The following is a 12,107-nucleotide window of genomic DNA, read 5'->3' as shown; positions in this document are numbered from 1 at the left end:
TAATCAGAGCCCCAGTAGTGGTCGATGGCATTAGGATGACTTCCACCCACTTTGAATATGCATCGACCACTACCAGGAATATCTGCCTGTAGAATGGCCTGAAAATCCAAATGAATCCTAGCCCAGGGAGTCTTGGGGTCCTCTCACTTCCTAGGTTTTGCTGCAGGGGGAGCTGGCCTGGACTGCTGACATTCCTGACACCTAGTCACCCATTGTGCAATATTCTGATCCAAACAAGGCCATCACATGTAGCTCTGGCTCAGGGCCTTCATCTTTACTATCCAGGATGCCCCTTGTGCAGACAGTGGTGGAAAGGGAAGTTGAGGAGGAACGACCACCCTATGGCCCCACAGTAGGCACTCTTCTTGTACCAACAGTTCATGCTGCCTTTGCTTGAAGGACAGGAACTGTGAGGTAAGCTGCATCTGCGGCCAACCCCTCCTTACCCAATGTAAAACCTGAGCCAAAGTAACATCCCTAGCCAAATGGGTGGCAACATCTGTGGCTGCTGAGGGAATCAGGAGGTCCTCAATCAGTAAAACCAGTGGGTCAGGTGGTGTGCAGAAGACCGGCAAGCCAGCGATACTTCCTCTGTAAGTAGCTGTCTTTATTGCTGGGTGTGGTGTGGTCTGTGCTGTGTTCCTCCTTGAGATAGTAAAGTGCAAGCAATTAAAGTGTTGCTTTCTGTGTCTCTCCTTTGTGCAGGTTATTGGAGCAAGGTGGTGAGGTGGTGGTTCAGAAGACGCAAAAAAGGACAGTAATTTTCTTTTCTATTATTTTGTGTGCTGGTTTCATCCCAATGCAGTGCATGCAATTAAAGTGTTGCTTTCTGTGTCTCTCCTTTGTGCAATCCATTCATTGGAGTCCGTGATACTGAAGACTGGCAAGAACAGTCATCTTCCATCTGTAAGTAGCTCTTTTATTGTTTTTGTACTTATTTTAATCTTATTGTAGTTCATCCATTGGGGCAAAGAATTCAGTGATATCGTCTTGTCCACTCCCACCAGGTCACATGGGCAGCAACCCACTCCCATCCGGTCACATGGGCAGTAAGCCACTCCCATCCAGTCACATGGGTGGCAAGCCACTCCCACAAAGGAGGCTACACCCACAGAGTAGGTTCCAACAATTTTTGAAATCCACCACTGAACCGTGCCATGAGTTCAGTGCTGTTTCTGGTGGAAATAAGCACACCATTGAAGTACGGGGCAACTCCCGGCATGCTGTGGAGCAGTCGTTCCATGAGGCTCTGGAAAATGCCCGGGGCTACACTGACACGAAACTGGAGCTGCCAGCATTTAAAAGCTCCCTCGTGGGTGACAATGGTCTGCGCTTCCGCAACAGCAGCATCCACAGGGAGCTGCTGATACGCCTGGGTAAGATCCTGTTTGGCGAAAATGGAGCCCTGTTCCAACATATGAAACAGTTCTTGTACTACAGAGACAGGGTAGGGGTTGGATTGGAGACCCCTGTTTATAGTGCATTTAAAATCCCCACACAATCTAATGGAGCCATCGGATTTCAAAGGGCTCACGATGTGGGTCTCTCATTTGGAATAATCCACGGGCCCTAAAACCCCTTGGGAAATCAACTTATCCAGTTCAGCGTCCACTTTTGGACGCAGGGCCAAGGGGACCCTCCTGGGCTTGAGACAGATGGGAGTGATCTGAGGGTCCAAATTAAAACTAATGGGGGTTATAATTACCTAACGACCCATCAAAAACTGCAGCAAACTCCTTAATCAGCCCTTCAAACTGATCAAGGCTTGCCGTTGCATGCACCCCAGCGACGCTGAGGCCCAGGGCATCAAACCAGTCTAAGCCCAGTAGACTGGGGAGGTTACCTTGGATGACAATGAGGGGAAGCCTGCCCTTAAAACTCGGAGTGACCACTTGGAACTGGTCACTGCCAACTACTGGAATATAGTTCCCCTGATAGTCTCGCAACTTAATAAAACAAGGTGACAGGCACTTCTTGGCTAGGAAAGGCACCAAACACTTGATAGTGGACCAATACAATAGACTTTGACGAGTCAGTGTTCACCTCCATGCGGCAGGGCTTGCCCTCGAGCTGGACGCTGAGGTAAATCTTATTCCACAATGTTTCGTTGGTCTGGCTGGTCAGCGGAATGGCCTGTCACAGTTCGCAGAGGATTGCAAAATGGTCCTCTGAGATATGGTAAGACCGTGACTTTGGCTTGTGGTAAGATGAACAGTCAGCTGGTTGACCTTGAGAAGGAGATGGTGTGCGGCACACCTTGCCAAATGTCCTTTTTCCCCTCCCACTTGTGGCAAATAGCTGATTTGAAATGACACCAGGCACGGACATGGTTCCCACCACAACCAGCACAATGGCTCTGAAGTAAATTCTTTCGTGAGCGCACTACTCAAAACCTGCTGTTTTGAGGCAGTCAACGCCAGCCTCATCGGTGTCGGACGAAGAATGTTTGTCCACCTCCCTGTGATGAATAGGCATAGTTTTGGTAGAGGAGAACGCAGGAGGGGCCACAGCTTGACCCTTTTTAATCTCAGCGGAGGACTCGTTAGACATCTCAGAGGCATGAGCCTCATTTAACGCTGCTTGCAGGCTGTGCTCAGAACGGGCCAACAAACAGCGACTCAGCCTTGAATCAGTCACCCCGCACATGAATTGCTGAAGTAGGGAGTCATCTAGATTAGGAAAATCGCAGTGCAATGCCGCAGCCCTGAGGGCAGCCACAGACTGGTTCACTGACTCCCCCTCCTTCTGAAGCCTTTGTTAGAACGCATAGCACCTGAAAGGGACTGGACTGGTTATGGGGTGGCCAAAGCCCTGGCTGTTCCAAACATCTCATGCCCACAAGCATTCAGGAATTGGACTCTCTTTCCCTCACTAGGCAAGTTCCAAGATGGTTTGCCTCAAGGAAGCATTTGAAACGGTCAATGTATGCCTCCCAGTACTCTAACCCTCGCGCAAACGGTGCAAAATTGTTTAAAGTGGCCATTCTGAAGGAGACACGTTCTGAGGAGATTGCCTCTGTGATTAGCCGGAAGCCTTGCATTAATAAAAAAACTTTCTTACGTGAGACAGCTCTCCCATGTTTCAGAGCATCCCACCCTCATTGCCAATATAAAGTTCGAGGGGGTGGCAATGACTGAGGCAATAGCAATAGCAATAGCAGTAGACTTATATACCGCTTCATAGGGCTTTCAGCCCTCTCTAAGCGGTTTACAGAGAGTCAGCATATTGCCCCCAACAATCTGGGTCCTCATTTTACCCACCTCGGAAGGATGGAAGGCTGAGTCAACCCTGAGCCGGTGAGATTTGAACCGCTGACCTGCTGATCTAGCAGTAGCCTGCAGTGCTGCATTTAACCACTGCGCCACCTTGCGCCAAGGCAGGACTTGGATAACAAGGCTTTATTAGAACAGCTAATACAACAGCAATTCCAGAACCAGTAAGCTTGAACAGTTCCCACTTGACAGCAATTTATATGCAGGCAGTCCCACAGTTAGCCAATCAGAGAACGGTGACTTTCCTGCTCTGGCCACGCACGCACCGCGACCAATGACAAGCCTCAGAGACACAGCGACATCTCCGAGGCTAAGACATAACATTTAGAAAAAAAACCAAGGGGTGTTCAAACTGGAGAGCTTTAAGACTTGTGGACTTCAACTCCCAGAATTCCTCCTTTTGCTCTTCATCTTGAGGATGTGCGGATGGGTGGGGGGAGGGAGCTCGAACCGGTTCTAAATGGCACTGTAGATTTGTGGAACCTCTTCTATAGAAGAGGTTAGAACTGGCAGGAACCCACCCTTGTTGTGTTTGCAGACAAGGAAAAGAACCACATAGGTTAAATGGCAGCCATTTTGATTCTGTGCCAAAAAGCAGCCAATGGAAAAATCTTCAAACAACAATAGCAGTAACATGAATTTAAGCTTACATTTTTGACAATATAAATGCCTTTCAAGGTAACAGAAGAAACATGGTTATTTTTTTGTTTGTTTCTGTTTCTTACCATGTAATTTTTCAAGAGGTCCTTGGACTTTATTTGTTGTTTGAACTGTTGTAGTAATCTATTAAACTCTGGGCATTTATAAATAGGATATATTAATAACTACAACAAAAAATGAAAAAAAATCATGATTAAATAGAATAGCCTCTTCATATAATCATCTTCATGTTCATAGTCCATCTAGCTAACCTAACTGCAATTTGTATTATTAGTAAAGGAACAAGATCTCCTTTTCACATTATATATTATGTGGAGTTGTAAAGGTGTCTGCATTGTGTGTAATTCATGCTGTTTCAGAGTTCTGCTAGAAGATACATTCTGGCTCTTGGCATTAAAATAACAATAATAATCCATTTTTTAAAAAAAAAAAGTCAACTATTTTACTCCCATTTATAGAGTAGAATGTTTTAGAATTTACCTCCTCTTGGCAAAACTTTTGCCATCAACTCTTAGCTAAAGTATTTGAATTCATGTTATTTTGAGGTTAGTTTTAATATCTGTTTTCAAGGCAGCTACATATTTACATGAATAAAATGAACTCACATGTTTTGTTAACTGAGAAATGCTTATGCTATAGGGAATCTTGTTCAAGCATGGTCAGTACCCTATTTATTGGCAGTCAGCTGGATTTCTTATGATCTTTTTATTTTAGACTTAATAGTTAAGTTTAAAAGTAATTCTGTTGCCTTAAATTTTTGATCAAAATATTATTGCCTGCTACAAGTGTGTGCATATGTGAGTCTGACTGCATGCATATACTGTCACGTATCACATATAAATGATATATGAACATAATGAATTGCTAGCTGGCAGACTTCAGCTTACCTTGGCAAAAACCAATTCTGAAGTCATTGAACTTCAGTGGATTTTTATTGATGTGTTTATTATGTAAATGTATTTGGCTGCCAATTTTGCAATCAAGTCTGGATGGTGAATGAGATAAAATTATGTATAAAAGCAAATATTTTTTTTAAAATGATAAAAACTATAGAAATACCAGATTAAAAACTCTTTAATAAATGCAGACTAAACACAGACTGAGCTCTATTAACATCCCAAAGCCAGAATAGGACAACTCAATGCAGCTAACTCACCACATGGCTTGCCATGGCTGTCTTGTCATGTCTGATTTATCATGGCTGTCTCATCATGGCCAACTCATCATAGAACAACTCACTAAGGGACAAATAAATAACTCAAGAGAAGGACAAGTGAATTGCATTCAGCTTCAAGGACTTCTAAATTGAGGAGGCTCAAACTTAAAGCAAGACAAGGCCCCTGCAATTCACTTCTCCCTCTTTAGTTATCCCACATTGAGTTGTCTCATGACAAATTGTCTTGTGGCAAATTGGCTGTAGTGAGTTGTCCCATGGCAAGTGGGCTGTGGCAAGATGGGTGGGGTGAATCAGGTGAATTGCACTCCAAATCCTTAGGAAAAAACCAAGGTTTTAAAACCTTTCAAAAGCTCAACAGGATTGAGGTAGTACAAATCTCCAGAGGAAGCTGTTCCATGGGCAATTCCATAATTGCCTCCTCTGGTAAGAGACAAAGCTACCTTTCCTTCCAGCATTCTAATTTTCTCTATATAGGAATATTCAAGGATCTGTACCTTTCTCTGAAATGGCACCAACTCACATGTTCAGCTATTCATATACTAGTCTGCATCACAGGGTACAAGGTACTATTAAAAGTCTCTCAGAGAGTTAAAATATAAAATGCTTCCTTGCCTTTTCCTCTGAAAGGGGCACAGTATGAACTGGAATAGGTTGCCAATGAATGTCTGGGTTCCATTCTTCTTCCCTTAAAGGAGGAAAGAGACCAGCCAGGACTGCTTCAGCACTCATTAAGGTTCGATCATAATCTGTACTTCGAACATAAATCTAGAAAAAAAAATAAAGAGTTGACTAGCCTGATCTTTGTAGCTTCCACATCATGTAAACCCTGCTTTTTAAAATTATATTATGCATTTGCTTATCTCCTTGTTTAATATGATTTATGGCCTGTCATCATATGTGGACATGTACATTGCTAGTGTGAATAATGTGAATTCCAGTTAAAAGACTGTGATAAATTTTGAATGAAAAATGTTTGTCTTTAAATATCATCAGTATGATATGGCAGTGTCTTATATGTGTATCCAGTCAGGGATCTAAATTCTGTCTAAATTTATATTGTTTTACATGGTTGATAACTTCAAATGAAAGCTCATAGATCTGATTCCCATACATTCTTTGTTACAAGCAATGAAAAAAACAAGGATTTGGAAGAGTGATAAAAATACAGGTGAGACTCAAAAAATTAGAATATCATGCAAAAGTTCATTTATTTCAGTAATGCAACTTAAAAGGTGAAACTAATATATGAGATAGACTCATTACATGCAAAGCAAGATAGTTCAAGCTGTGATTTGTCATAATTGTGATGATTATGGCTTATAGCTCATGAAAACCCCAAATCCACAATCTCAGAAAATTAGAATGTTACATGCAATCAATAAAAAAAGGATTGTACATAGAACAATATCGGACCTCTGAAAAGTAATAAGCATGCACATGTACTCAGTACTTGGTTTGGGCCCCTTTTGCAGCAATTACTGCCTCAATGCGGCATGGCACGGAAGCTATCAGCCTATGGCACTGCTGAGGTATTATGGAAGACCAGGATACTTCAATAGTGGCCTTCAGCTCTTCTGCATTGTTTGGTCTCATGTCTCTCATCTTTCTCTTGGCAATGCCCCATAGATTTTCTATGGGGTCCAGGTCAGGTGATTTTGCTGGCCAATCAAGCACAGCAATCCCACTGTCATTGAGCCAGATTTTGGTGCTTTTGGCAGTGTGGGCAAGTGCCAAGTCCTGCTGGAAAATGAAGTCAGCATCCCCATGAAGCTCATCTGCGGAAGGAAGCATGAAGTGCTCCAAAATCTCCTGGTAGATGGTTGCATTGATCCTGGACTTAATGAAGCACAGTGGACCAACACCAGCAGATGACATGGCTCCCCAAATCAACTCAGACTGTGGAAACTTCACACTGGACTTCAAGCATCTTGCAGTGTGTGTCTCTCCATTCTTCTTCCATATTCTGGGTCCTTGGTTTCCAAATGAGATGCAAAAGTTGATCTCATCAAAAAAGAGGACCACTGAACAACAGACCAGGTCTGTTTTTTTTTAGCCCAGGTAAGACGCTTCTGATGTTGTTTGTTGTTCAGGAGCAGCTTGACAAAAGGAATATGACATTTGAAGCCCATGTCCAGGATCCATCTATGTGTGGTGGCTCTTGATGCACTGACTCCAGCCTCAGTCCACTCCTTGCGAAAGTCCCCAACACTTTTGAATGGCAATCCTTTTCTTGACAATCCTCTCCAGGCTGCGGTCATTCCTGCTGCTTGTGCACCATTTTCTTCCACACTTTTCCCTTCCACATAATTTTCTATTAATGTGCTTTGATACAGCACTTTGGGAACATCCAACTTTTTTTGCAATTACCTTTTGAGGCTTTCCCTCCTTATGGAGGGTGTCAATGATGATTTTCTGCAATGATGACAACTGTCAGGTCAGCAGTCTTTCCCATGATTGTGATTCCTACTGAACCAGACTGAGAGACCATTTATAGGCTCAGGAACCCCTTGCAGGTGTTATGGCATAATTAGCTGATTAGAGTAGGACACTTTGAGCCTAGTATATTGCACCTTTTCACAATAGTCTAATTTTCTGAGATTGTGGATTTGGGGTTTTCATGAGCTGTAAGCCATAATCATCACAATTATGACAAATCACAGCTTGAACTAACTTGCTTTTCATGTGATGAGTCTATCTCGTATATTAGTTTCACTTTTTAAGTTGCATTACTGAAATAAATGAACTTTTGCACGATATTCTAATTTTTTGAGTTTCACCTGTACATTCCTCTCTCCTCCGTCTCTCTCTCTCTCTCTCTCTCTCTCTCTCTCTCTCTCCCTCTCTCTCTCTCTCTGTGTGTGTGTGTGTGTATGTTTCTATCCCAAGAAATTTCAAGAAAATTGTATAATGTTTCCTGAAATAAAATTGAGAGATGGGGAGAAAGATACAGAGAAAGGGTAAGAAAAAAAAATGACTGTAGGGCTTCTTTGTTCTTTCCTGCCATCGGACTAATTACCATTGGAATAGGAAAGGAGTAACAAGAAATAAGAAACAACCTTGTCACAGGAAAAATGTCTGCATCTCTTAGGAATTACAATTTCATATACACACACACACACACACACACAACTATTAGACTGATGTTGGACATTCCATCTATCAAATGCAGCCTATTTCAGCTTTGTAATTGTTAGACCTGTCCACTGTATATGATAAGTATCCATATATGAGCTAACTGGCCTTCAGTTCATTCCAAATAAAGTGTTATTACTGGATATATAAGAAATAAAGAAGTTTATTTCCTATTCTTACCTCTTTTGGCTTGTATTCAGAAATTAAGAAGTTCTTGTATCTATCTTTTAACCACTTCCCAAGGTTGTATGCCTGCTGTATTCCAATCTGTGTTAGGAATAATATAATATGTAGTTAAATATTTTGAAACAGTCAATAAACTTTTTGACGTTCCACTAAATTAAAAGATCTATTAAATCCTAAAAAAGTTATGCTCTTATTTTGACCTAGGCTTCCTGGTACAGTAAAAAGCACATGCTTAGTCCCAAAACCTCTTTTTTATTTCAAAGGGTGTGATTTATGTTCATTCACAGTCCGTAATGAGTCCCAAATAGTAAAGAATCCTATACTGGGATGCCAAGGTCCTTCAGGATAAGGCTGATAAGCACCCACCTTTATCTTCCTTGACATGCTGCCAAAGACTTAATTGGCAATTAGCTTGGCAAGGCCACACAGAGCAAAGAGTCAAAACAAAGCTTCAGAAGATAAACTGACCAGCACGAACCAAGTTGCTTCCTGCAAAGACTCATGTGCCTTTGCTCCTCCTTTATGTCTTATGGGAGGAGCCAATCACCTCCAAGCCTTACTCCTGAGTCGTTCCTTCTGTCTTCACCGCTTTTGCCTTCTGGCAGCTCTGCACATGTGCGCACTGGGAACAGAGGGAGCCTGTTCCTCTGCCTCTCTGCTGTCCAACTCTGGAGGTTCCGGAGGCAGCACATAACTCACAGACGGCTCTGGCCTTCTCTCTGCCTCCAATGCAGAGTCCTCGTCTGAGCTTTCCTCAAACTCCAGGACTGACCCATGTTCCTCCCCAACCTCCTCATTGTTTGACTCTACTGCCAGCTCCACAGGCCATTGGTGGACCACAACAGCTGTGAAGTTTGGATGAGATATTTCTCTAAGTCAATAAATGTTGAATATTTGAGCATAGCCTTGGACAAAGGAAGCTATGGAAAATGGAATTAAACTATATAATGCTGTATTTGGGTTAATGAACATGTTTTAAGAATATCTATCAAACCTTAGTCAGTTGTCCATATCCCTTTGGCCAGGCATCATCTTTGATTGTATTTTTGGGAAAAGTTGAAAGAGGAGATCTGTCACCATGCCGATAAAGCTGATAAAAGTATTTGGAGACAATATTAATTGTTAGAGGAACTTGAATTTGATAGAAAGCATCAGAGGTTGGTTGCTGCTGGTTCAGTCTGAAGGCTCCACCCCCTCACCTGGACACTTCTGTGCATGCGTGTATGGGAGTGCACCCGAACCTGTAGCAAAAAAAATAGTAACCCACCTCTGCAAAGCATGTTATTATAATTAAATACCAGAACTTGCAATGAAATTTCTGAATCAGTAATGTAGTCCTTTCCAGTCTCTCTCTAAAGTAATATGGATGAAACATTGAAAATAAGTAACAAAATTATTTCCTCCATTTAGTAAGATCAAATATTTCAGAATCTCCTTGATTATTGTTTGATTAGATTTGGATATCCATCTGCTTGATTCATTGTCTTTCATTTGCATAAAATGTTATGGCATCCAAGAAATTGGTGGATTTCTGTGTAAGAATAAAAAACACCAACAGAATATTTGCAGCTCAGGGTTGCACTGTTGGGTCCTAGGTGCAAGCCACTAACATATAAAAAAGGAGGAAACCCCACTCCATTTAAGTATTGATGATGTTACCTAGTTGGGTAATGAAGCAGTCGTAGGAAAACCACCAAGCTCAGAGAGCACCAAGGACCCCATAGTCAAAAACTCCCAACAATCACTGATCCACACAGTCATTTTTTAAAATGAGATATCTCACATGGTTACTAAGATTTCAGGGAAGGACACCAAAATCCCACAAAATTTGGTGGTAGCACAGCATTTTGCCCCTGTATTGAATGTAATTCCTCCCCCTCCAAAAAAATAACTTTAGAGACTGGCATTGGTACAGCATCTATGCAGGCATTGGAAAAAATATTCAGATGCTGTGATGTATCTATATCAGGGGGCGGCAACCTTAAACACTTAAAGAGCCATTTGGACCCATTTTCTTTTTTAAAACAGAACTTTTTTCTTTTTTTTTTTCTTTAAAAAAAACACAAATATGTCATCATTTGTCAATCATTAAGACATTGAAGTACAATTTTTTTTTGTTGTGTGTGCCCCTCCCTCCCTCCACCCCCCCACCCCCCTCCTCCTTCCCCCCCCCCCGACTTCCCAGAACCCGTACACGGTATGGATTTTTAACTAACACAGTCTAAAATCTATTGAGAAAAAAGAAATAAAGAAATTAATGACATTCTAGATTGACCTTAGCTTCTTCTTACTGAACTGACTTTTAACAGTTTAAATCATTTCTGATCTTAAGCATAGGCTAACTGGAATTTCTTAGTCCCGTATTTATTTTGTATATAGTCAATCCATTTTTTCCAGTCTCGTTTATATATCTCATTTGAATGATCTTTGAGATATGCCGATATTTTAGCCATCTCGGCTAAGTTTGTTACTTTCAATGTCCATTCTTGGATTGTAGGCAAGTCTTCCTTCTTCCAATATTGCGCCACCAACAGTCTTGCTGCAGTTATCAGGTGCAGAATCAAATTGGTCTCTACCACTGTAAAGTCAGTACATATACCTAGTAAAAATAACTGAGGAATAAACTTTATCCTTCTTTTAAAAACATTTTGCATGACCCACCATATTTTTATCCAAAATGCCTTAACCTTTTGGCAGGTCCACCATATATGATAATATGTAGCATCGAGAGAACCACACCTCCAACATTTAGGCTGTACATTCGGATACATAGAAGCCAACTTTTTAGGATCTAAATGCCATCTATAGAACATCTTGTAAAAATTTTCTCTCAGATTTTGAGCTTGTGTAAATTTCACATTTCTTACCCAGATTCTTTCCCATGTATCCAACATTATTGGTTCCTCAATATTTTGAGCCCATTTTATCATACAATCTTTAACTAATTCTGTTTCCGAATCCATCTGTATTAATACATTATATATCCTCTTTATATGCATTGCTTTGATCTCTTATTTGTTTAAACAGATTATCCTCAACTTGGATAAAACCAATTTTTTGATCTATTTTCCACCTAGCCTGTAATTGCCCATACTGAAACCATGTTTGAACTACCTTCTCCTCTTTTAATACCTCTAAAGATTTTAATTGTAATACCCCCCTTTCCGAGGTAAGAAGCTGTCTGTAAGTAATTCTGTCCTGTTTTTGTGCTGTATTCATATTTTCAATTGCGTGTCTAGGAATTGCCCACATGGGTATCTTGTCATTTAATTTATATTGGTATTTCTTCCAAACCCGCAATAAAGCATTTCTTAAAATATGACTTTTAAAATTCTTATCCAATTTTTTGTTGAATAACAGGTAAGCATGCCAACCAAATACCAGATCGTGTCCCTCAATATTCAATATTCTATCATTGGTTAAATGAGTCCAATCACTAATTACAGATAATGCCACTGCATCATAATATAGTTTTAAATTAGGTAGTTTCAATCCTCCTCTCTCACGTACATCTTGCATTATTTTCATCTTTACCCTCGGCTTCTTTCCTGCCCACACAAATTTGTTGATACCCTTCTGCCATTCTAAAAGGTTCGCATCTTTTTTAAGTATAGGTAACATTTGGAAAAGAAATAAAAATTTTGGTAAAATGTTCATTTTCACTGCCGCTATCCTACCCA

The 12,107-nt window shown here is 41.1% G+C and overlaps 1 protein-coding gene across 1 annotated transcript in view; it reads right to left on the bottom strand.

Annotated features, from left to right (window-relative positions):
• Positions 1-9,644, bottom strand: part of LOC116521163 (prostatic acid phosphatase-like) — a 39,458-nt gene extending 29,814 nt beyond the window's left edge. Inside the window, exons 1-5 of the mRNA XM_032235860.1 lie at positions 9,627-9,644; positions 9,422-9,517; positions 8,422-8,508; positions 5,722-5,874; positions 3,998-4,096 (exon numbers count right to left, since the gene is read on the bottom strand). Of these exons, the coding sequence (XP_032091751.1) occupies positions 3,998-4,096; positions 5,722-5,874; positions 8,422-8,508; positions 9,422-9,517; positions 9,627-9,644 (453 nt within the window). The remainder of the gene's footprint in view (positions 1-3,997; positions 4,097-5,721; positions 5,875-8,421; positions 8,509-9,421; positions 9,518-9,626) is intronic.
• Between the last annotated feature and the right edge of the window lie 2,463 nt (positions 9,645-12,107).

The sequence above is a fragment of the Thamnophis elegans genome, chromosome Z (genome assembly GCF_009769535.1).
Source record: "Thamnophis elegans isolate rThaEle1 chromosome Z, rThaEle1.pri, whole genome shotgun sequence".
Classification (NCBI taxonomy): domain Eukaryota; kingdom Metazoa; phylum Chordata; class Lepidosauria; order Squamata; family Colubridae; genus Thamnophis; species Thamnophis elegans.
Note: the sequence above shows the minus strand (reverse complement) of the source record. Positions and strands in the feature narration are given on the sequence as shown.